This window comes from Carya illinoinensis, chromosome 2 (genome assembly GCF_018687715.1).
Source record: "Carya illinoinensis cultivar Pawnee chromosome 2, C.illinoinensisPawnee_v1, whole genome shotgun sequence".
In the NCBI taxonomy this organism is placed as follows: Eukaryota; Viridiplantae; Streptophyta; class Magnoliopsida; order Fagales; family Juglandaceae; genus Carya; species Carya illinoinensis.
The window spans coordinates 15,450,154-15,476,583 of NC_056753.1; the positions used below are offsets into that span (position 1 = coordinate 15,450,154).

At 37.8% G+C, this 26,430-nt stretch overlaps 1 protein-coding gene across 1 annotated transcript; it reads left to right on the top strand.

Annotated features, from left to right (window-relative positions):
- The first annotated feature begins 1,578 nt into the window (after positions 1 to 1,578).
- On the top strand, positions 1,579 to 26,342 carry LOC122300165. Its single transcript, XM_043110631.1, has 7 exons — positions 1,579 to 1,739; positions 2,432 to 2,541; positions 15,713 to 15,862; positions 15,971 to 16,206; positions 24,280 to 24,390; positions 24,954 to 24,998; positions 25,974 to 26,342. Exons 1-7 carry the CDS (start codon positions 1,637 to 1,639, stop codon positions 26,131 to 26,133), a joined length of 915 nt encoding a protein of 304 aa, XP_042966565.1. The 5' UTR covers positions 1,579 to 1,636; the 3' UTR covers positions 26,134 to 26,342.
- The last annotated feature ends 88 nt before the right edge of the window (positions 26,343 to 26,430 follow it).

Here is a 26,430-nt window from a genome sequence, read left to right on the forward strand (position 1 = left end):
ATTTTACAGCAACTCAAGGAGTTAGAAGAGAAGCTTTTGACATTGAGTGATGGAGAGGAACAACACTTCGAGGATCTTATACTGGTTGAGAATGGAAATGGATACCATTATAATTAAGATGCTGACATTGAAGCAAATGCATTTGAAAATGGTCATCCCAAGGAAATGAATGGAAAGCATCATCAAGAGATTAGAATCAAAGGGTCAAAGGAAAAGACACTTCTTCCCCTTTTTTATGCTATTGTTACAGATGGTGAAGATGCTTTGGGGAACGGACATCAACAAGGGTATGGTTCTGTTCCATTTCAAACATCCTTAGACGCCAAGCTTGAAATGGAGAATAAGCTTGCTATAAAAGAGGAGGTAGATAATGTTTATGAGAGGCTTCAAGCACTTGAAGCAGATAGGAAGTTTCTAAAGCACTGTGTCAGCTCCTTGAGCAAAGGAGATAAGGGATTAAATTTGTCTACCCCTCTTGCAAGACAAATTTGTTATTCTCAATTATTTCTGTGCTTTTCATTTTAATATTAAATTATCATTTTTGTTCCATTTTGTTCCTTTATTATTCTCATGTACAACCCTTGAGGCATTTTCACAAATAGTTTGCATGCAACCCCATTTACATTCCTATAACAATCATGCCGTTACTGCATTTCCATCCTAATTACATACAACGAACTAAATTCATACACCATCTCTCAAATTGAAGAAAAATGGACCATTACATTACATTATTTGGAAAAAAAAATAAAGCCCTAAAATTACCAATTGGGAAGATGGCACTCGGCCAACCGGCAGGATTCAGGACGATGGCAATTCGGCAAGACAAAGCGGCACTGCAGCGGCGTGAAGAGTTTAGACAGAAATGAGAGAAGAAGAAATGAAGAAGTGCTGAGAAGACTGAGGGTCATCGTGTGAGGTTGTGCCACTATGAGTTGAGAGTCTAGGACCGAGAGGCGAGGGGGCAAGGGAGAGGGAGAGTAGTGGTCACTGGGTGGTCACTGGGGAAATGAAGAATTGAAGAGAAATGCAACAGGCACGTCTTTTTGCATCTATTTTTATTTTTAAAAAGTCAAAAATTAGAGTCGAATTTCGGAGTAATTCACTACTCTGACTCCAACTCTTAACTCCTAACATATACTCAAAGCTACACTAATTCCGACTCCGATTTTCAAAAACTCTGACTCTATCGAAATTGCAATCGGAACAGAAATTAGACAGAATCAAAATTTTCGAAAATTGGCACAGCCCTATGGACAGTCCAGATGCTGGCAAATATTCGCCCATATTTGGAAATCGATGTAACAGCCCATGGGTGGATTAACCATTAATTAATGAGTTTTGCTATATACAAGCAAAGTCGTGTACTAATCAACATTACCAATACTGATTCTTTCATACTTAAAAGTTAAATTAGCACTGTTTTCAATAAAATCTACTTTTTGACCAATCACAATAAATTGATACATATATTAGTGCACAAGTGTGCTTGCAACTAGACTTTTTCTTAATTTATTATTAATTTATTTTATTCTTCGTACGAATTGCCCAAAATTATAATAAAGAGGGAGAGGACATGAGATGAAATTGGCCAATTGGTTCTACGTAGTGGGAGAAAATTTCTTGTTCTTGTAAAATGGAGGGAGCCGAAATGGATGAAGCACTGAAAGTGTTGGACTCCTCTATCTCTCTCCTCAAATGGCGTCTCAAATTTCCATCCAAGCGCCGACTCGAAATTGGTAATTTTCAATTCACTTTCTTTTAATTTTTTTTCTTTAAATTGCTCCCTTTTTTGTTTTTTCTTCAATTTTGGGACTTAATTTCCGTTATTTCGTTTTTGTCTTTTGAACAATGAAACTGCCACATTGGTTTGGTTTAGCTTGCAAAATTTGAAACCCCGTCCACAACTAAGCCAAGCAGTTTTATCGTACTCAATTGTGGGGAGTTTTGGATTTCCTAGTAGTCCAAGTAGTGTAGATGCTATAGATTGTCTTTCGATACTGAACATATCCTAATTTCTGATCTCAATTTTTTAGAAATAAATAGAAATTCATGTAAAAATGAGTGGTTCTGGAAAATGAAAACGCTTAATCTTTTTTCCGAGCCAAACATGCCCTATGATCCGAGTTTTAGTTTCTTTTCCTCTATGGTGAATGTTATATTCCATAGATGTGAATTGTTTTGTTTGTGAGAAATTCACATAGTTTGCAGTGATTATGCACTGTTTTCATCTCAGACACACTGACCATTTTTATGTATTACAAGCTATTGACTCTTTCACTTGTATACTGTTATTGCTCGATTGTATGTAACTGGGGACCCTTTTAGGTTTTTTTTTTTTTTAAAGGATGCACTGTCTTCGAGTAATTTATAATTTTGAATAATTTCTTTTTATGCATATGAATTGTGATTTTGGAATATTTTCTGGCAGATATACTGGCCTTGTGTACTGGTATGAGGGCAGCTGTAATGGTTGACTATGGTGGAAAGATGCCTGAACTTCAGGAGCGATTATGTGGACTCGTGAAAATTATTCAAAAGGTTTTACTCCTACTGCCTTGTTAGATTGTTAGGAGATTCTGTTTTAGGGTTGTTAGCTGCCTGTCATATGAGAAAAACTAAGGACAAAAATCCCAATCAGCTCCATTTGCAAAAAAGTAAAATCGGCCAGAAACTAAGGAATTTTAAACCGCTAATTATAAGAAAAGAATAGATCAAATAAGTAATTATGGAGCCAACTTGGCCTTTTTTATTTGGGGATAGAGAGACTTGAACCCTCACGATTTCTAAAGTCGATAGATCTGCCTAAAGTCAATAGATCTGCCACTTAGGTTGAGGGAATTTCCTAGCACATTAAAATATTTTTGAAACCAATATTCATAATGTCATCTTCACCTTCAAAACCATATTATACTTCATCCAATATGTGTTGTAGGTGAGCCACAAAACTATTCTTGGACTGTAAGAAATTGTGAAGTAACAGCTAATCAATCTGCAATGCCTGCATTTCTATCACTATTTCATAGTTCATTGATTTATTTGTTCTGAAAGTATTTGATTTTAATCCCAATAAAAAATTCTTTCTCAATTGATCCACAGGAGCAGCACTTATTAAAAAAATACATTGGGATAGGGCTGTAAATAAACAATGTTACCCGATAGGCAGCTCAAATTTGGCTTGATTAAACTCGAATTTGACTCAATTCAAATATTAAATAGAATGTTCGTGAACAAAAAATTAGACTCAATTATTAAATGATACAAACTCATATAAAACTAGCCGGACTCAATTAAAGTTTTTGAACATGCTCATATAAACCTTAGCTAGACTTGTTAGCTCACTCATATATTACACATATATTAATATGTTTTTTTTAACAGTAAACAAGATTTTATTAATCAAAAGAATAGGTAAGAGCCCTAGTATATGGGACATATACAAGAGCAACATCTAGGCGTGCTTAGTTTAGAGATACAAGGAATTCATGAGACGACTAGCCATGAAAATCAATTACAATCGACCAATGGAGTAGAGTATTGAAAAATAGATTTTTAAGCTCATCCATTGACTGTGCTTGATCTTCAAAATTTCTTTCGTTCCTCTTCCTCTAAATACACAACCATAAACATATTGGAACCATCTTCCAAATAGAGGCAATCTAAGAGTTACCCTAGATGGCTCCAAGAAGCTAGGAGGTCCACTAGATCTCGGCATCATCCAAGCTAATCTCACAATGTCCTGGCAATCTCACAATGTAGTAGATGGTCAACCGACTCTCAACTCCTTGTACACATACAACACCAATTCATGACCATGATTTGACGTTTGGTTGTCTAGAGTGAGGATCTTTCCCAAGGAAGTCGTCCATACAAAAAATTTTGCTTTTAGGGGTGCCTTTGTCTTCCAAATCCTCTTACATGGGAATGAATTTGTACCGTGCATTGTCATGGCTTTGTAGAAGAAGTGGATTGAGAACTTTCCTATCTTGGAAGGGCACCAAAAGATCTTATCTTCAACTCCCGCCAATAACCAGGTGGAGTATACTAGGTCATAGAACTCCAAAAAAGCCCCAATTTTCCAATCTTGTGCATCTCTATAAGGAATGTGATATTCCATTCCATTGGGGAGTGCCGTTAGAAAGTATGAAGAGGTCCACAATCGAGGCTTCTTTCATGCTTGCTATGCCATAAACTTGTGGAAACGTTTTCTTGAGCGGCCTATCACCACACCATAAATCATGCCAAAATTTAATTTTGGATCCATCACCCACTTTAAAGCAGGTATATCTTGAATATGTGTCTCAACCTCTTCTTATATACTTCCATAACCCCACACCATGAGGCCCACTCACCTCCTTGGTACACCATCCTCCCCCATGGTTCCCCATGCTTCAATTCAATGACGATTCTCCACAAGGCCCCCCTCTTATTGTGATATCTCCATAGCTACTTACCAAGCAAAGCTTTGCTGAAAAACTGCAAGTTCCAAATACCCAAATCTCCTTCTTGAAAAGGAGAGCAAATTTTGGCCCATTTCACCAAGCGTCATTGATCTCTCCCTTCCCCCCCCCCCCCCCAAAAAAAAAAAAAAAAAAAACAAACAAAAGAAAGTCACATTGGAGTTTCTCCATGCAATGAGCCACTTTATGGGGAGCGTAAATAATGATAGGAAATGGGTTGGCAAGTTGGAAAGAGTGCTTTTGATTAGGGTGACCCTACCACCTTTGGATAAATACATCATTTTCCAACTTGCCAATTTCCTCTCCATATTTTTCTAAAACATTATCCTAAATAGATATTGATTTGAACAGAGCATTCAATGGGAGGCCAAGTTATTTCATTGGCATCTGAGATATCTTGCATCCCAAAATGGAAGCCATGCTTTGTACATTAGGAACATCCCCCACCGACACTACTCCTGATTTGGCCAAGTTCACTTTCAACCATGATACAACTTCAAAGCATAAAAGAATGAGCCCTCAAGGCTTGGATTTGAGCATGTCCAGCCCCCAAAAAATTGAGGTGTCATCAACTGATAATAGATGGGACATGATGAGAGTCCTACTAGTGGCTTCCCCCATTGAGAATTTAGATATGAAACCACCATCCACAATGCCTGATGTCATCTTTTCTTTTCTTTTTCTTTTCTTTTTTTATTTTATTTTATTTTTTATTTTTATGTTGGAGAACGTCTCCAAGGCAGGGCCCTTCAGACCTACTCTTGCAGAATAAACTTTGGTCCCATGCACCGCACTGTCGGAAGTTTTTCTATACGGAACTGGTTAGATGTTGGCTTTTCACCAAAGGGTGTGGCTCCAAAGGATTGTTTGCACCCATGAGTTGTTGAACCTTGGACCTTGAAGGGAGTGATACCACAAAACCAAAAACAAAAAGTAGTGGAGATAGAGGGTCACCTTGTCTTAAGTCTCGCGAGCTTTTAAAAAAGCCTTTTGGTGTACCATTCACTAAAGCTGAGAAGCAGGACATAGAAATACAATGATAGATCCAAGTACACCATTTCATACCAAAATCACATCTCTCGAGCATGTAAAGCTAGAATCTCTAATTGACATGATCATAAGTTTTTTCCATGTTCAGCTTGCACAAAAGCCCATGCTCTCCCAACTTGAGTCTACTATCCAAGCAGTCGTTAGCAATAAGCACCAAGTTTAGACTTTGCCTACCTTTGACAAAAGCATTTTGAGACTGTGATATTAACTTCTCCATCACCTTACTCAATCTATTTGCCAAAACTTTGGAAAGAATCTTGTACACCCCGCCCAATAAGTTAATGGGATGATAATCATTTCAACTCCAGGTTTTTTTGGAATGAGCGCAATAAAAGTTTCATTAAGGCATTTTTCAAACCTGCCACTTCCATAAAACTCATAAAAGACCCCCATTATGTCTTCTTTGAGCACTTCCCAACATATTTGGAGAAAAGTTATAGAGAATCCGTCCGGGCTGGAGTTTTGTCACTCACTATGCTTTTCAAAACTCGCTTGGCCTCCATCTCTTCAAATGGCTTTTGAGCTGTTCAACTTCTTGTGAGCCAAGGACGTCAAAAGTAAGCCCATCTAATCTCAGTCTCCAAGAGAATTGTTCCGAGAGCATATTCTCATAACATTTGACAACATGATCAAAGATGTCATCTTGGTTTGAGGAAGCCACCCACCCCATCAACCATCAACATCTCTATTTTCTGCTATGTGAATTAGCCCACCGGTGGAAAAACTTGGTGCATTTGTCCCCTTCTTTCAACCATAGTGCTCATGACTTTTGTCTCCAGGATATTTCTTCCAATAGAGAGACCCTTTCAGTATTCTCTATCACTTGGATTTTGCAATCCCTCTCAGCTTCAAATAATTCCTTCTCCTCTTCCACTCCCTCCAAACCCTTGAGTTCCTCAAAAAGAGTATTTTTTTTACCTCCCACATCACCAAACACGTGCTCATTCCATACTTTCAAATCTTTCTTCACAGACTTCAATTTGCATGCCAAGACATAACTTGGTTTTCCATAGAATTGATAGCAAGACCACCACTGTCTTACTTTGTCAAGAAATCATTCTGACTTCAACCACATATTCTCAAACTTTGAAGTACCATGGGCCTCCACGAAGACCTCCACAATCAAGAAGGATATGAAGGTGATATGAGCATGTAACACCCCATTCCCGTAGGATAAAGATGTCACTAACGTACATAATATAATGCCCGGTAAAGATATTTATATCCTGAAATACCTCATTTATTGAAAATATTAATTAAACTGAACATAACTGTTTTTGAAAACGGGAAAATTGAAAACGTAAAAATAAAACATAAACTAACCCTACCCCTGACTTTTTATCCAAAAATCATAAAAGAAACTAAGTCCTTGCACTAGATCTACTTCTGGTCCTCTAGTTTTACGTCCTTACAATCATCATTTGTTACAGTTAAACATAGAAGAGAACAAAGAAACAAAGAAATAAACAAAAATAGTCGAATACTCAGTAAATAGTACATCATACCGTAAAATATAATTTAGCTTAGCTCTAATTTTTGAAAGACTCTTCAAACAAACATATATCATTCATAGATTCTCATAGCATGCTTATTCATCATCAACATGAGTGAAAATATACATAGTCATGGCAAACATATAACATGAATGCATAAAATACTTGTTTAACTTGTCTCTCACTTATTATATGGTGAACCACGCTTAAGTCCGTGTCATCCTTAACATAGCTTGCGATGAACACGCTTTGGTCCGTGTCATCCTTAACATAACTTAGAGTAAAACACGCTTAGGTCCTGTTTCACTTAACGTATGGTGAACCATGCTTAGGTCCGTGGCACCGTCTTAACATAGTTTGTGGTGAACACGCTTAAGTCCGTGTCACCTTTAAACATCTTATCTTTCTTAATGCATGAGAACTTATTTAATATCATGAACTTTTCTAGCATGGCATATACTTGTAAATGGCATAGCATAACATAGTATATCCTTGTACATGGCATAGCATAACATGGCATATTCTTGTACATGGCACAATATGATCTAAACATAAACATTCCATGGCATACATGATCAAAGATCTATATAAACTTTACATAACATACTTGATCTAAATAATTCATGACATTACATAACATATAAGATTTAATCACTACATGAACATGGTATACATAATTTGGCTACTTTATTACATGGCATACTTGACTTAAATTACTGCATGAACATTTCATGGCTTCCATGTGATTTTAGAATCATTCACTCTATCCGACAACAAATTCATTCATACAAGCATAATGTCTTAATTCATCAAAGATCGTGAAAGGAATCTAACCTTGACCTAGCTCGTAGCGTAGTGTAGACAATCATATTTTCATATACCAATAGAAAATTTACAGTACACATGCAATTATATGATCATACTAATTACCTCTTAGCGCTGCTTCCAAAATCTCATGTCGTAGCTTGTAACCTATACGAGGCACTAATCTTTACTAACTTTTCTAGAAAAACATGTCGTAGCATTCTAAATACTTAAAAATAACACCAAATGGATAATTTAATAAATATTCAATTATACAAGATTTCATAAAATAATAATATTTAAAACTCATATCATATTACTTAATATTCTATGTAAACATATATTTTAATAATTTTGTAAAAATCTATTAAAGGTGAATTGAAGTATTGACTAAAATAATAGGCTAAAAGTATACTTTAAAACAAAGGAAGGCGCAAGGCCCAATTGAAGAAAATTGTTCACTTAAACACTTAAAAACAGTTTCTGTAAAGAAAAAGAAATATAACGAGCCCACTTTAAACATCAAGCCCATATGAATCCAACCCACTTAACTATTATGATAATGTCGGAAATAGACTAGAATCAAGCCCAATTTAAAACAAACCCGGCCCAAGTTTAAAATTAACTCCAGTCATACAGCAAAGCCCATGTAAATAAAAACACCTTTAAAGCCCATTATGTCATATACCCTTAAAAGGCTGGAATTATAATTGGCTTTTTGGAAACTCAATAGCAAAGTTTTATGGGCACAAATGGAATTTCACCTCAATGAGATCTAGAGACTTCTCACTGCAGTTAAAATATAAGGTTTGAAAGTCAAGTTGGTGATACACGACAAAACTCAAGGGGTATTTTTTGGAATTAACTCAAAACAACATGGATATTTTGGGAAAAAGAAGAAATAAACCATAAAAGGAGACCCCATGTTTCCTTTTGACCGACTGGAAAATTAAGCCCAACGCCCACTTCCTTAAACACATAATTTATTTCTAGAACTCCAAAGGCTGGAAAAACAGATGAGAGTAAAAGACAGCATGTGATATCGGTGAGAGTAAAGCAGATGAAAAAGCAAGGGTGCAAGGCAAGAGAGAGACATCCTGCCAGGAACTTACCAATAATGGTGCAGGGTGCCTGATTGGCAGTTTCTGGGCAGTTGGGAAAGTGCTCCGATGTCCTCTATGGTGGTTGGCGGTGGCTGGAAAAAATGAGGGGGCTGTGCAAGTCAGTTTCTCTGTGTCAACTGGATTTTCTTGTGTTTAAAACTAAAGGTCTCGTGGGACTTTTATAGATGAGGGAGAGGGAGATGCCATGAGTCTTGATGATAAATTCGATAAAGTTTAGAGTTGGGAGTTTGAATTCAACTAAACTTTGGAGAACTACTCCCATGAGGAAAGAAAAAAAAAAAACGAGAGGATAAGAGTTTTGAAGTGTTTGAAAAAAATAGTTTTCTGATTAGGAAATCAAACAGAGAATAAAAAGGGACTTATAGTTATCAAAAGATGAATCCTATTCAAAACCAAATTACTACCTCAAAACATATCTAATAAAATAAAAATAATAGTAGTAGTAATAATAATAATAGTAATATCATACTTTTGGGATCGGATGTTACAGAACACAACCTTGGGAGTCGCTTTTGAATGAGATCCGGATAGTGTGCTTGCCATTTCATTGATACTAGATATCTATCAATCCTTGACCAAGAGATGAGTTCTCGGTTGCTAGACCAAGTGAAAGAGCCACCTGCAAGAGGAATATCCAGTAAATCGTGTTCTAAAATAAAAGTAGAGAAATACACCACAGCTGGGTTAAAACTAGAGTCACCCGATCTTTCACTTGGGAAGTGAGTGACATTGAAATCTCCACCAATACACCAAGGTAAGTCCCATATGCTACTTAGTCCTGCCAACTCATCTCATAATAAACTTTTAGTACGATCTATATTTGGGCCATAGACTCCAATGAAAGCCCACCGAAAATCCATCTACAACATTCTTAAACAAACAAGCCGCCAAAATCCCCCAAACATTACTCCATCATTTCCACTACTCTTTTATCTCACATCACTAAGATGCCACCCGAACCCCCTTGGGATGGTAAGCAATGCTACCCCACTTGATGACAACCCCACAAACTCCTTATAATGTAAAGGGGAAAAAATGCCAATTTTTTTCTTGCAAACATACAATGTCCACTCTCTATTTACATAGCATGTTTCTAACTTTGAGGCGCTTTCTCTTCTCATTCAGCCCCCTTATATTCCATGAAACAATTTTTAGTTTCATAAAACAACCTTCATTGCCCTTTCCTTCGGTCTTCTACGGTTAGAGCTCCCCTCACTTACTCCATAATTGACTGTCCAATCAAGCCTTTTTAATTCTCTATCTCTCTTCTTAGTAGAATTGAGCTCGCTAGGCGAGTTAAGAGGAGATTGTCTAGCCTCTATTGCTACAAGGAGCGCTAAATCGTCACACAAGATTCCCACACAATGTTGAATCTCCTTGCCTTATGTAATACCCAATCTGAGGCTTGAATGTTGTTGTTGTTGCTTAGGTGGATAGAAACCAGTGGAGCAGGTTCTTCCTATTGAACAATTGCATTGACCAAATGACTTGCTTGTGCCTTCCCCAACTAGTCTAGGTCAAGATACACCATCTTCAAATACTCTCCCTGAACCCCAGCCGAATCAACCACTACCAACTCTTGGTCTGGAGATTCTTCCTCCATAATACACTCTTTAATAAATTCCTTATTACCTTCCAAACGAGAGCATTCATCTGAAGTTGGCACAACCCAGTTCACTATTGGAGTACTGAGTACTAGCTTTTTAATCACCTCCCTTCCTCTCTCTATGATATGTAATGCTCGACTTCGTGCAAATGAAATCTCAAAAGTCTTTGTCTCAATCCGGACTACCTTCAAGCATTCCATCCTTACAAGATTACACCTCCTAATATCGACCGGACAATTCTAAAGGATCACCGGCCATAAAACAATCAATGTAACGTAGGAGATGAGAAAAAGGGTACGGAGAGAAAATCACAACATTAAAAGATTGACATTTTATATTAATATATAAAAATACATCATACTATGTTTGTAGATTCACTATATATAGGGAATATGTAATAGTTATGATGAATATGTGTGTGTGCGTGCTTGCGTATGTATACGTAAAAATTACTATTTTGTGACTATAATTGTATAAATGTTATAAATACATTGATATCCTTTTTTATTTATTTTAATGATGGGGAACCACCCCACGGCAGAGTCCTTAGGACTCACCCATGGAACCTAAACCCCGGGGAGATTAGCACAACAACCCACCACCATGGCCTCCCACTTAGATTGTAGTTTGATCAAAGGGGGAATCGAACTTGTGACATGGGGCTCATGCACACAAGTTTGCCCTTACCACTTGGGCTACCCACAAGTGGTTTGCATTGATATCTTATACGTGTATAATTGATTAGATTTGGGTAATAGCTAAATAGCCATACAGTTGTGTAGCCATTTAATTGTATTTGTAAATAATTGTGATTAAGAATAAAATTATATCTAATTGTATGTTGTGATTGAAAAAATTATTTTGTCTTATTTTATTTTAGAATTTTATTTTTTTTAAATTAAAATTTTTTTTAACAATGATAGACGGGCTGAGTTGAGCCAAGTGCTTGATTGAGCATTGGGCTTGATTTTTAGTTGAGTTTGGACATGAGAATGCCTTATTTGAGTCGAGTTCAAACATCCAAAAAAGGTTGACTCAAGATTGAGTCGAGCTCGAGCTTTATTTTTTAATAATTGAGCTGAATTTGATTAGGCACTACTCCCTCAAACTCGGCTAGATCAAGTCAAGCTTGAGCCTGATTTTTTAATGACAAGCCGAGTTTGACCGGGCACTACTCTCTCGAACTCGGCTACCTTGATACGACACTTATCATTCTAAATTTGGATAATCATTTTTAAATAAATCACCATGTAGAAAGGCATTTTGAACATCTATTTGAAATATTGGCCAATCAACATTAATTGCAAGGGATATGAATACCCAAACAGCAGAGATTTTGGCAACAGGTGAGGTCTCCTCATAATCAACACCATATAGGTTTGTGTGTGACCCTTAACAACCAAACTTGCCTTTAAACGGTCCACAAAACCATTAGGGTTGAACTTCACAGTGTACACACATTTACATCCAACATTCTGTTTACCAGGAAGTAGTGGAACAAGATCCCATGTCCCATTATGGTGAAGGGCATCTATTTTAACTTCCATTGCTTGCCTCCAATCTAGATGAGATAATGCATCCTTAACTATTTTGGCAACAAAGAATTTTGCAAGCTAAGAAACAAAAGAAGAGAATCTAGAAGATAAAGCCTGACATGAAACAAACTGACTAAAAGGGTAGCAAGTAACACAAGAATAGTACCTTTTCCGAGAGCAATAGGCAAAGAGAAGCACTAGGTACATATAAATTTGGAGATGAAAATGAAATTGGTGGAGGCACTAGTGGTGGTCTCGAGCATCGAGAATAAGGGCATGTTTGGCAAACGACAAAATTTTCAAAATGTTTCATAATTTCATTCCCAAACATCACTCAAATACAAAGAAAAAATTTTCTATTTCAAATTTTAAACTTGTATCTAGTCATTACCTAATCATTACTCAAACAAAAAAATCAATACAACTTTCACGAACTTCAAAACAAAAATAATATTAAAAAATTATATTCAAACAACTTTTTAACTTTATCTATATCCACTTTCACAAACTCCAATACAATACTTATTTTAATAAAGATTTTTTATTCAAATTTTTCTCTCATTTTCCAAAACCTAATCTCAAACAAATCCTCACAATTCTCAAATATTTTCAAACATTCTTGGTATCCAAGCATGCCCTTCAAGGGAAATTACAGAAGGTGCTAGTTGACAAGTTTGATGGAGTAGGTTCAGGTGCTGATAGAGTGGTAAGGGTAGGTAAAGGAAGAGATGAGAAGGACAAGACAAGATCGCACTCACCAGAATATGTGACCGAAAATTAGGGTATATACTCAAAGAAAGTGACATCAAGTTGCTTTGAAGAACAAGACCGTAACAACAATATCCCTTTTGAGTTCAGGAGTAACCAAGAAACACATGTTCTATAGCACATGTATAAATTTTATCAAACCCAAGGCCAAGGTTGTGAACATAACAAACACACCCAAAGATCTGTGGTGTAATAGAAAAGAAGAGTTTTGTTAGGAAACAAAATAAAGTGAGGAGAAACACTATCTAGAACTGAGGAAGGCATGAAGTTTACAGTTGACAAGCAATAAGGACATCATCACTCCATAAATGTTTAGGAACATGCATGTGTTTAGCCACACCATTTCGTTGTAGAGTGTAAGGGCATGAGGTATGATGAACAATTCCCTTTACTATTTAAGTAAATATCAAAGTGAATTTTTTTTAGCATTGTCCAAATGCAAGATGAGTTTTTGTCCAAATTAGGTTTTAATTTCTTGATGAAAAAATTAGAATATGGAAAAAGCTCAAATCAGCATTCATAAAACACAACTATGTTATACAAAAATGGTCACCACAAATGTCCCAAAATAATGAAATTTATTTGATTAAGGTACTGTTTGGCCATCAAGATTTCTCATCTCAAACACAAAATTCTCATCTCATCATTACAACTTTCCCAAATCCCCATACAAAATATAATAAACAATTCAACTTTTTCTTAACTTTTTCAAATCCCCAAATAATAATAATATTAAAATATAATATTTTAATATTTAATCTTAAAACTCAAAATTCTCATATGAGAATTCCCAATGGCCAAGCAGAACCTAAATATTTATTCACTCCGAAGCATCAAAATGAATCAATGCGCAAACAAACTTGAAGCATAGAGATCAACTCGAGCAACAAAAGGCACACAATAGTGTTTACAAAGTTCATATGCTTCACAAGGGATGGAGAAAATGTTAATGAGATTACTAATCCATCATTTCCAAATAGAGAGAAAAGAATGACCAAGACGACATTGCCACTCAAAATGGGATGATGATGAGGATATGAGAGCTCAAGAGGGTGAAGGCTTGAAAACTAAAGATAATAGAGGCCACAAACTTAATGCCTTTCCCAATCTTCCTCTCCATGTTGAGATTCTGAAAGCTAACACAAAGAGGAGTAAAAACTAACTGATCATTCAAGACGTTGAGTAATTTTACTAATAAACAACAAACTAATCGAAAGCTAGGAACATATAAAACCGATGACGAAGTGATAGACTTTCTGAGCTTGGTGGACCCAACACCTATAATTTTAGCTAGGGAACCATTAGCATGCGTAACACTTTTTGGAGATTCCTTGCGATGTATATCGGATAAGATGCTAGACAACCCGGTCATATGTTCATCGGCACCTAAATCGATGATCTGTGGATCTTGGGTGGATGAGAGAAGATATGTGGATGTAATCCCTGATTGAGCAAGAGTAGTTGTGGAAGATGAAGGGCCCTTTGTATAGTTATCTAGTATGAAATTTTGGATGTATTATCCATTTCACCAGTCCAAAATGGATGAAAAAGTGACCAGAATAATGTGAAGTTGCTCTGAGTCAGCAAATGCCGGCATGTATCGTTTTGTACCGGCTGTGTATCAGAAAATATCAGCAAAAATCAGGTAGTTTCAGTCGATATTGGGTCTGTGATTGTGTGAATCAGGTCTGTCCTGGGATAAATTGGTATGTGCAGCTTTGAACCCATACATATCAAACCAAAATCGGTGGTATGGATACAGGCGGATTATTTGGTGACCTAGTTAATGATTTGGTCATGGGTTGAACTGAAATACTTTGAATTAGGATGAGGATGGACAAGCTACGGATGTGGATTACCTTATTCTTGTCTCCAATGAGATACTATTAGAGATAAGAATAAAATCCTAATCAGGATTGAGAACAAACTGAATTTGGAGTGGATGTTTTCAAACTGAGAAAACAAACACCCTCCTTTCTTTACCCTGCTACTGGTAGCGGATCTACTGGCGATCTGAGACGTTGGCAATCATAGCTACAACCACCTACGCTGTTCCTCCACGGTGGTAAATACCAGAAAACACACCCACACAAGGCAGCTCTGTCATACCACCAGCCACCACAGAGAGAATTGGTGATCTCAAGAAACCAACGCATCAATGCCATCTGCACACCAACCCGATTCCGACAACCTCAAAGGCCCTTGTTTTTATCTAAACGAACTGAAATTTGAAAAAAATAGATCCTTGAAGGACTAGCAAACCAGCTCTTATACCATGTCAAGATTAGGGTTTTGAGTGAAAATGATGGGTAGTCAGAAACCTGTCTTACCCTCTTGCTATTGCATTATATATACCTTAGGTTATATTTTACATTTATATGCACATTGACTATACCCAATACAATCATGCCCTCTAACACTCTTGTTTTGAGTTTGCAGCAAAATCCACGAGAAAATAATAATTAAAAAATAGGTACTTCTTTGGTGTGTTGCTCCTATATTTAGTTTCTTACTCCCTTACTGTCTGGTTTGGTGTAAGAAGATGGGGGAGGATAGTGTGATAGGTGGTGATATTTCAGTCATGAGTCAAAGGAGGTGGTAATGGTAGATGGGCGTTCGTAAAGTTTGGAAAAATTACTTTTATCTTTAATTATGGGATGGCACAAACTATTTCTTACTGGTGTCTGATTGGTCAGTAAACTATTTCTTTGCCGATTACAGTGTTCATTTAAGTGGAATTTTTGCTAGGTTCAATTATCGGTTTCATGATGGCTTATAGTAGTAGCTTTTTGTTCTTTCCTTTTTTTTCAGTATGGCAGATCTTGTTTGTCAAAGATGATTGTACTTCATTCTTAATATAAATATGCACAGGAGTCCCCCATTTTTGAGAATCTGAGAGTAATGGTTATAGAAGATATGATATATCTGATACATGTAAGAGGACTTGCTGAGCATGTAAGGTTAAGCTTAAGCTCAGAGGCACAGCTGCTTTTTGTGGACCTTGAACATGACCCTCCAAAGGTAGGTTGGTTCCTGCTGTGGGATATTATTTGAAGTCTTTATCTTTAATCCCTCACATACTTCCATTTTTCCTCTTTGATGAAGTCTCTCTTTTCATCTTTGTTCCAGATGGTAACATTAGAACAGAGCCCATTAAGAATGCAGTTTGTATCAATTCAGAAGTCTTTCTCTGTGTTATTTCCTCCAGATGGAATGAAAGATGACCTCTTACCATGTCATGGCAATGATTACATGGCCAATGAAAAATCTTCAACTAATGAGCTTCTCGTTTCTCAATCTTCTGACTTTATTGATCTTAGTAGCTGCATGCAAGATACACAGGTTACCGTGCCAACTTTAAATGGGTATCCTTCTAAATTCACTTTTATAGTATATGTATGCTTCTGGGTGACATGGGGACGAGTGGAATTAGGAATTGATCATAAGGATGCTGAGGTCGATCATTATCAAGATAGAAAATTCACCTATGTACGAACACAAGTGTGTATAAATTTGGAAAATCTCTTAATATTCTAGAAATATAGGTATTTTTAGTGACTCATTTTATATTTTTGTCTTCGATTTGCATTGTAAAATAGGTTAATTTATTTATTTTTGGGGCTTTGCTGCAAGTGAAAGCTAATGATGCAAATAATATAATTCGCCTATGAGGGGCATATAACTCAGAATGGAGATTTTTATTGCGAAGAAGAATAATTAGGAGTTGTTAGGAGTTGTAATCTTTTTTTAGGATGGAATGCTCAAAGGTAGCCCTCATTGAGACAAAGTTGTTTGAGATTTCATCTGCAGGAAGTTGTAGGCATCATAGAGAGAGGGAGGAAGGCGACTAAAGAGCTACTAGGTATTCCAACAGTGACCTTGGGTGCAGAATCTGGAAGAATGCTCTTGATCAGACGGAAACAAGGAATTTATCAGAACATCCATCCTAGGCAGCAGTGCTTATATTGCACAAAGGTCCTCTAATGTATATGGTAAATATCTTACTACAGTAGAATACAGAGGTGGTGGAAGGAAAAGTCTCATCATCATCATCCCTGAAGAAGTGGAAGGTAAATATTGGGAAGATGACTGTGGACCTTTGTGAGATGAGTGGCATTGTGGGTAAAACCAGAGGGAAGGAATATACAGCAACTGGACACAAAAGTTACATGCAATGGAGTTACCTTTAAGTTGTACGCAGAGTCAGCCTCATGCTCTGCTCCAGCCATTAAAAAGGTGACGCCAGGAGGACATAGGAGATACCGAGAAGAGTAGGGTTGCCGAACCAAGGAGTGAAGGGCAGTATGGGTATTTCAAAGGAGATAGTTACCGTTAAAGAGAAGTACAGAGAGAAGAAGTCTAATGCGCTGAAAGCCAGAGGAGTAGTCTACACAAGAAGGGATGGTGGCTCTATGTTCAAGGGGCATGTTGTAGACAAGACTTCTCTATACAAAGCATCAAAGATGAGCTGATAGAATTAATGGAGAGGGTCACTGGCTTAATACATAGGATAAACCAGGATATGGGCCTGGGTTCAGGTCAGAAAAGGCAAGTCTCTCATTACAAGTCTGCTAGGACCATGGGCTCAGTTGTGGGCTCGGAAGAAATAAGAAAAACATGGGCTGAGAAAGGGAAGACGAAAATTTATGATCCAAAAGGCCATCTGGCCTGGCGATGGTGGGTCAAACACACGGGCACTCTCTCTTTGAAGTCCTCCTCTGGAGCTGCAAATAAACCACAAGAGCCGACGTTACTATGTACAGTGACAACACAGAAACCACTAACCGAGGAAGGCGAGCCAGTGGCCAGTATCTAGGCTGCAAAGTGGTGGCGCCAGCAACAAGAACAATAGGCGGTGGGCTGGTTTTGGATGTAGAAATCATCACCCAACCTGTCAAAATTGTTGTGAACACTTTGGCTTCACCCCAGAAAGTGTCATCCCTAGAAATAGAAGGTATAATGAGCCTGTGCGATGTTCAACCAAAGAATGGGATCTGTGAAGAGTGTATTGAAAGAACTTTAGGAAACAAATATGATTGAAGGTGACGAGGCCAACTGGACCTTTCGTATACATTGCATTTCATTTAAATAATACAAGCTTTAAATGTCAAGATTACATATTTTCAGGAACGAATAAATCAAAAATGGAAAGTTAACAAATTTATAGGGGAAACGTAAAAACAGAGTAAAGAGGAGATCAGGTCACGTTGGCTGCATGGGAAAGCTCATAAATGTGATCTTCATTCTCGGATTTGTATGCTGTAGCTGCTGATTCAAATTCGTCATGATCTTTGTGATTCCCATTGTGACTTGGTCTAACACCCCCCCCCCCCCCCCCCTCTCTCAAATTAATGGGGATCATGAGCACCATTAATTTGTCTCGCAGAAACGAAAATCTGCTAGCCGTGTGTCCCTTTGTGAACATGTCACCAATCTGGTCTAATGTGCATATATGCTTGACTTGTATATCTCTGTTTATCACTTTTTCACGGATGAAGTGATAATCGACTTCAACGTGTTTTGTTCTAGCATGGAAAACCGGATTGGAGGCCAAGGCAATGGCTCCAATATTATCGCACCAGATTGTTGGAGTAGTTGAGATTTGAATTCCAATTTCCTTGAGCAGCATCCTTGTCCAATATAGATCGACAATGGCAATTGCTACGCTTCGACATTCAGCTTCAGTACTGCTTTTGGAGACTATTGGCTGCTTCTTTGCTGTCCAGGTTATCAGATTTGGGCCCAGAAAAATTCCATAACCAGTTGTACTCCGTCGATCATCAGGATTTCCCGTCCAGTTAGAGTCACAATAACCATTTAAATTTATATCACCAGATGAGAAATATAGGCCATAATCAATTGTACCTTTTAGATACCGAAGCATATGCTTTGCTGCTATCCAATGTGGCTCACGAGGATTGTGCATGAACTGACACAATTGATTTACAGCGTATGCAATATCAGGCCTTGATATTGTGCAATACTGAAGAGCCCCTACTACTCGACGATATTCAGTTGGATCGATCAAGAGTTCCCCTTCCTCAGGAGGAAGCTTTGGTCCGGATGTAGTTGGACAGTTCAAGGGTTTTGCACCTCCCATTTTCGTGCTCTCAAGCAAATCCATTATGTATCGTGTTTCTCGGATATGCAATCCATGTTTGTCTCTGGCTGCTTGCACTCCAAGAAAGAAACTCAATTCACCCAAATCTTTAACCAAGAATGATTCTTTGAGAGATAAAATGAGAGAGTTTATGGCAGCTTTGCTTGAACTAGTTACAAGTATATCATCGACATAAATCAGCACATATAGTTTCACATAATCATTTGTGTAAATAAATAGAGAATAATCTGCATTTGACTCAATGACACCATATTCCAATAGACATTGTGAGAGAGCGAAACCAAGCACGTGGTGCTTGTTTTAGGCCATATAGTAACTTGTGTAATCTGCATACATGGTCTGGATAATTTTCATCAACAAAACCTTTAGGTTGTTCCATGAACACCTCTTCATCTAACAACCCATGCAAAAAGGCATTTGAAATGTCAATTTGATGTATATTCCAATCGAAAGACACGGCTAATGCAAGAATCAAGCATATTGTTGTGTGTTTCACCACTGGGGAGAAAGTTTCCCCATAGTCAATCCTGTGTTGCTGATCAAACCCTTTCGCAACGAGTCACGCTTTATAGCGCTCAATACGACCATCAGAGAGTCATTTAATTTTAAACACCCATTTATATTGGACAATATGCTTACCAGGAGGGCGAGGACAGAGTGACCAAGTTCCATTTGCCATTAAAGCATCAAACTCAACACCCATTACAGCACGCCACTCGGGAGAAGTCACAGCTTGTGCGTAGGTGGTTGGTTCAAGTTCAGTGATAACAGATGATAGGACCTGCAGGGGGTATCGAGTTGAGTACACAGTGAAGTCTGGAAATTGCTTGGGCTTTGACTTCCCAGTCATCGAACACGTGAGTGGTCTGAACGGTGGTGGGTGATTTTCGGGTTGGATAAGTGGAGATGGGGGTCTATTTAATGTTCTGGTAGGGACTGATTTGCTGGAAAAGAGTGGGTTTGGTGGTTATTTTTGAGATTTTCGGGATGTTGGGATGGAATGGAACTGTCGGTGTCGAAATATGGAGAAGGAAAGATTGGAATTTGAATGTCAAGGTGTGGCAGATTTTCAATTTGGGTTTGATTTTGTGCAGCATCAGGTGAAGAAAATAATGGAAGAGAAAATGAATTTTTGGGAAGAGATTTACCTGCTGGGGTTTCACTCGTTGAAGCAGTTGAGGAAAGGACTCCATCAGCAGCTGGAAATTTCTCTTCGTGGAAGACAACATTACGTGAAAGGTAAACACGGCCAGTTGAATAGTCTAGGCATTGATAGCCTCGTTGTTGACTTGCATAGCCTATGAAAATATACTCTTTGCTTCTAAAGGAGAGTTTGTGTTTTTCATATCGTCTGAGTAAAGGAAAACCTGCTGATCCAAATATTTTTAGATGAGAATATTTTGGAATTTTCTTGTGAAGCATGTAAAAAGGAGTCAAATTATTGAGCACTTTTGTTGGAAGACGGTTTATGAGGTAAACGGATGTAAGAAAAGCATCGGCCCAATATGTACCAGGTAGGTGAGAGCGAGCTAAAAGAGTGATTCCTGTTTCAACAATGTGACAATGTTTTCTCTTGGCAATCCCATTTTTTTGAGATATGTGTGGACATGTTAATCGATGTAAAATGCTATTTTCTTGTAAAAAGCTTTAAAAAGAGGTGGAGAGGTATTCACCACGATTGTCACTTTGAAATTGTTGAATTTTAGAAGAGAGAACATTTCCACAAGTGCTTTGAATTTTTTGAAAATGTCAATCACCTCATTTTTAAGTTTAATGGGATATAGCCAAGTGAATCTGGAGAAATCGTCAATAAAAATGACATAATATTTTGCTCCACCAACTGAATATATTGGAGATGTCCATACATCCGAATGAATGAGTGCTAATGGTCGAGAAGATTGACAAGTTGAATCATTAAAGGGCAATTGCTTTGATTTCCCCAAAGGACATGAGGAACAAAATTCAAATTGACTAGAATCCGAAACATCTAAATATTTTGAATGAAATAATTGATTTAAAAAAACTTGAGACGGGTGGCCTAATCGATCATGCCATTTGTTGAGATTGGTTGACACATCGAGATTAGCCACAAAGCAGGAAATTTTATTTGAAGACGATTTATTTGTTGCCATGGGATAGAGTCCAGTCTCAACTTGCCCTTGGAGTAGAAGTCGCCCTGTTTTGTTATCCTTCATGGAAAAATCACTTCCAATGAGTACAAAGTAATAGCCATTATCCAAACAAAAACGATTAATGGAAATTAAATTTGAAGATGCATTTGGACAATGAAGAACGTTGAAGAGTTGGAAATTGGAATGTTGTGTTTTTAAGGAAGTAGTACCCATGTTTTGAATCATCAAACCTGAACTATTTCCAACCGTAATGGTTCCTTCTCCTTCATAGGGCTGCGAGGTGGTGAGATTTGCTGTGTTACTGGTAATATGAGCATTGGCACCACTGTCAGCATACCACACCTGTTGTGCATAGGATTTGTTGCCATCAACAGCCATAGCTGCAAGGTCCGATGGTGTTAGGCGGCCTTGGTAGCCGAAATCGAACCTGTGATAACAATCAAGGGCTTTATGACCCTTTTTCTCACATATTTGACAAATAGGCCTGTTATCTCCATTTGGTGCATTGTTTGGCCAAGTATTGGACGATCCCACATATTGTTGTGTCTTGTTCGAAGGTGGGGCTTGAGAAGAGTAGTTTGGCCCTTTAGGTTTCTTCAAAGACGCTGCGAAAGCAAAGTTGGTGTCAGCTGTAACATTTGAAGAAGAGAACTCCGTAAGTGTTTCGAAATTCAGCAGCTCGGTCTGGAACTCATCAATTGGAATATCCTTGTCCCTTGTGGAGAATGTGTATGCAGTGACAAAGGGCATGAAGTGAGGTTTGAGTCCACTCAAGAGATGGGTAATTAAACCTTGTTCTTCCACTGGTTTACCAGCAGCAGCGAGTTGATCAGAGAGGAGTTTAGCTTCTTCAAATGTATGCGAGGTATGATTTATTTCCTTGAGAAATCGTTTGCAACTGCCATTTTAGAAACGCAATTCTTGATCGTGAAGTAGACGAAAACTGTGTTTGGAGAGAATCCCAAACTTGTTTGGAAGTCTCCAAATTGAGGACAGTGGAAACCAATTTTTCCACAATAGAAGCATAAAGCCAATTGAGTACACAGTTATCTTGTTTGGACCAGCGTGTGTACTCAGGATTTGTAGAACCATCTGGAAGATTTTTTGTTGGAGCAGGGTTGGTGCCATCAACAAGACCAACCATGTCATGACTCTTCAGAAAAACAAGGAATTGGGTCCACAAGGTGAGATAATTGGGGCCATCCAACTTTGGAAATTGAGGAGAGGTTTGAGAAGAGGCCATTGTGGTTTACGTTTTATGGAAGCTTGAGTAGGATCTTTGCTGTTTTTGACATTAGCCTTACTGTCTCAATACCTTGAAAGAACTTCAGGAAACAAATATGATTGAAGGTCTTCGGTCAACTTGACCTTTCGTAAACATTGCATTTCATTTAAATAATGCAAGCTTTGAATGTCAAGATTACATATTTTCAGGAACGAATAAATCAAAATTTGAAGTTAACAAATTTACAGGGGAAACGTAAAAACAGAGGAGTAAAGAGGAGATCAGGTCACGTTGGCTGCATAGGAAAGCTCATAAATGTGATCTTCATTCTCAGATTTGTCTGCTGTAGCTGCTGATTCAAATTCTTCGTGATCTTTGTGATTTCCATTATGACTTGGTCTAACATGTCTTACGGGGAGAAAGAAATTCCAGACAATCTGATGGTAGTGTTTGACTCGGTTGGGGCTGAGGGAGAGTGTTTGCAGGTGTTGCATCATGTCTGAGACAAGTTCGGTGCGGTACAAACAAGTCCCTTGGTCCATGAAGATGTATGCTGGGAAGAACCCACTCCACTGTTTTCTCTGCACCCAAGCGACAACAGCAACACCCAGGTCTCAGATTGGATCTTACACAAGGCAAAAGAGATTCAACATTGTGTGGGGATCTTGTGTGACAGCTTCGAGGACCAATTTATAGCCCTCCTTGCAGTTATAGAGGCTGGACAGACCCATTCTAGCTCACCTGGTGAGCTTAATTCAGCTAAGAAGAGAGCTAGAGAATTAAAAAGGTTTGAGTGGAGAGTTAATGATGGAGCGAGAGAGAGGAGCTCTAACCGTGGAAGATTGAAAGGAAGGTCAATGGAGGTTGTTTTATGAAACCAAAAATTGTTTCATGAGATGTAAGGGAGCTGAATGTGAAGGAAAAGTGCCTCAAAGTTAGAAATCAGCTGCATAAATGGAGAGTAGACATTGTATGTTTGCAAGAAACGATGATGGAATTTACCCCCCTTTGCATTATTAGGAGTTTGTGGGTTGTAATCAAGTGGGGTGGCATTACATACCATCCAATGGAGCATGGGGAGGCATTTTAGTGATGTGGGATATAAGAGTGGTGGAATAAAAGACAGGATTGTTTGGGGCACTTTATGGTGGCTTGCTCATTAAAGAATGTTGTGGATGGATATCAGTGGTCTTTCGCAGGAGTCTACATTCCTAATCAAATCTATGGTCCCTTACAGCCATAGATTTGATTTTTGTTTCAATTTATCCTGAGTTGGTGGGTGATGTTTTGTTGGTTTCTTGGGATAGACACATATCTGGCCAGAGCATTAGTTTACGCTGTAGATTTTATGGGTTAAATTTGCTTTGTCATTGGATTTAAAATCTGTTCCTGTTGTTGGGATTAGTTTTATTGCGATTTTAGGAAATGGGTTAGTTGTAATGTTGTGAGTCCCATTTAAAGAAACTTTTATCACAAAATACTTATAAAAAAGAGTCTATATTTTACAGTTTGAGAAAGGTTGATTCATTCAAGTTCCTTGGTTGCAGTACAGGTAAAGACAACGCGTTTGCTTTTCTGGAAATGTATACCTTTGTGCTGAAACCTAAATTTACTAGGGTGGTTAAAACTTAAAATTGTCTTTATAATACTAATTATCCAAAAAATGCCCCATAATAGTGAATTTCTATTGTGGCTCATTAAGAAAGGATCCATGGGTAGAATGGTCCAAATTGACCTGTTACTACTTGTAAGATGGAACACACCTTTTGCACTTGACAATTCTTTCATGTTGTGAACTTCTTGTTGAACAGTTGTTATTTTCTTACTACCCCAAAAGATGAACTCTTGCTATTATTTGTCCTTTAAGATTCTGTTTAATATATGCCACATGCTTGTTGCGTTTTACTGGCCTTTGGATCTTATTATAACAAAGTAACAATGCTTAACTAAATTGCTGCAGATGGCTTCTGGGTTATCCAGTAGTGTACTTGTTCAGCAAGGAGTACATTGCTGATGCTGTTTGTAACCTTTCCACCAAGTCTCTTCGCATCTTCAAGATATCAGTCTGCAGGTTTGTTGTTCCCAATTCAAGTCTCATGTTGTGTAACTTGAAGGATGTTTTCTTCTGGTCACTGCTACAAGAATCAACTGTCTGAGCCACAATTTTTATTTAAAGATGTTATGTTGGTATATAAAAATGGAATACTTTTAAAACAAGGTTTTTTTTTTTTCTTTTTGGTTTTTGGGGGGGGGGGGGGGGTGTTGTTTCAAGAATTTCTGAAGAATTTTGCTTATTACCATTTTCAAGGATTTTCATTTTAGGAGAGAAAGTCTTGTGTACTCAGGCTATGCCTTTTGAGTTCTTTTTAATAACATTTTCTATTACTTATCAAAGACGTGTTAGATGAGAAAGTCAAGGTAGTACTAGTGACACTGAGTTGGAGAAAATACCTTCCCGGTACCCAAGTTTTATATATGAAAACAAGGGATATCAATCTCATGATGGCTAATCAAATTGCTTGCTTCACATTTGTGGCCAGCAGTCTTCGTGTTGTGAATGATGAGGACATACATAAATCATTTTGTATACATCTTATGCATTTTGTATGCATAAATCATTTTGTATGCTCGCAGGAATGCTGCCCCCAATAAAGTATCTCAGCTTGAAGAACTGTTGAGGTAACGCTCCCCTACATATCTTGTTAGTCAAAATTCAATTGGTGAAAATTTGTTGTGATTACAAAGGAAAATTTCAAACAGCTGGAGGACAAGTTATAGAAGATGTGTACACCGGTTATATTGACCCGGGGGGGGGGGGGGGGGGGGGGGGAGGGGGGAAGGAGAGAGAGAGAGAGAGAGAGAGGATGATATTGTTTGGTGCATGTATATTTTTGAGTATGACCGTGACTATACTTATTTGCTGTTTTTCTTAACCACTTATCGGAGTTGCACCTTGTGGGTTTAAATCTTGTCTCATGCCAAACTTACTTGTAAAGGATGGTGCCTTCCAAAATCAGAAACCTTGATAATTAGTTGCTTTGTTGAATAAAAATGATGCATCCACAAATTAGCTGCTACAATAAACAATCTCAGAACTCATGGGCTGGGCCACGGGGGAATGTGTTTTGAAGTGAAGAGTTTTGAAAGGTTTAATCTGCATGAGCTAATTTATGGCCTATATGGAGAGGCAAAATTGAAATTTGGTTTTTTGATTCTATTGATTGTCTTGTCAAGAGAGACTGGTGCACTTATGGGCTTATCTACCTCTGACAAAATAGCTGACCACTCCACTTTTATTAGTCAGATCTCATTTAAGATATTTTGGGCTGCTTTTAAGCTGTTGGTGATTCTAAACCATCCGGTTTTTATGTAAAAGGGGTTCAGCTCCTTGTTGGCCATTTGGCTACTTGTATGAAAGTTAACTGTTAGCATGGGAGCTCTGAGTTATTGATAACAGGGTATCCTCTCAGGTAAAGCTGAGAAAAAGTTAATTGGCTGCGTACTTTGGTATTATGAAACTTTAGGGTTGAGTCATGACATGTGGCACAGACACATCATCTGATTGTTGTTGATTATAATTTTGACAGTAATTTCTACTATCATTAAGTCATTAAGCACTCATTAGCACAATGTTTTCTCGAATTTTTTGAATAGTTTTTCGGTGCCTTACGAACTAAGCATGGGAGGGAGTAATGAGCCATGGGCAGAGGCATTTCTAGCTCACATGCAGGATAAGTGGGGAAGCTGTAAGCAAGTTTGGAGGTCTTTGCAGATGGAGGTTAGTGCATGCTATCCCCAAGCCATTGTTTTGTAATAACAACCTACACAGAGCCCCCCACACCCACCCCCCCACCAAAAAAAATGATGTTTCGTTCAGCGAAAATTTCTCAATTCAAGGACCAGATTTAGGAGTAAAAAGGGGAAGGGGGAATCCAATAAAGATTGTAATTTATGACGGATTATTGACTATATGTAATATATTGCTCATGTATCAAGTATTGGCTGTTGCAAATTGTTAACTAACTTACAAAAAACTTACTTCTCTATTGATATGTTGAAAATTATAAAATTTGAAGTTCAAAATTTTAAAAGAAAACTGACAAAATGAGTC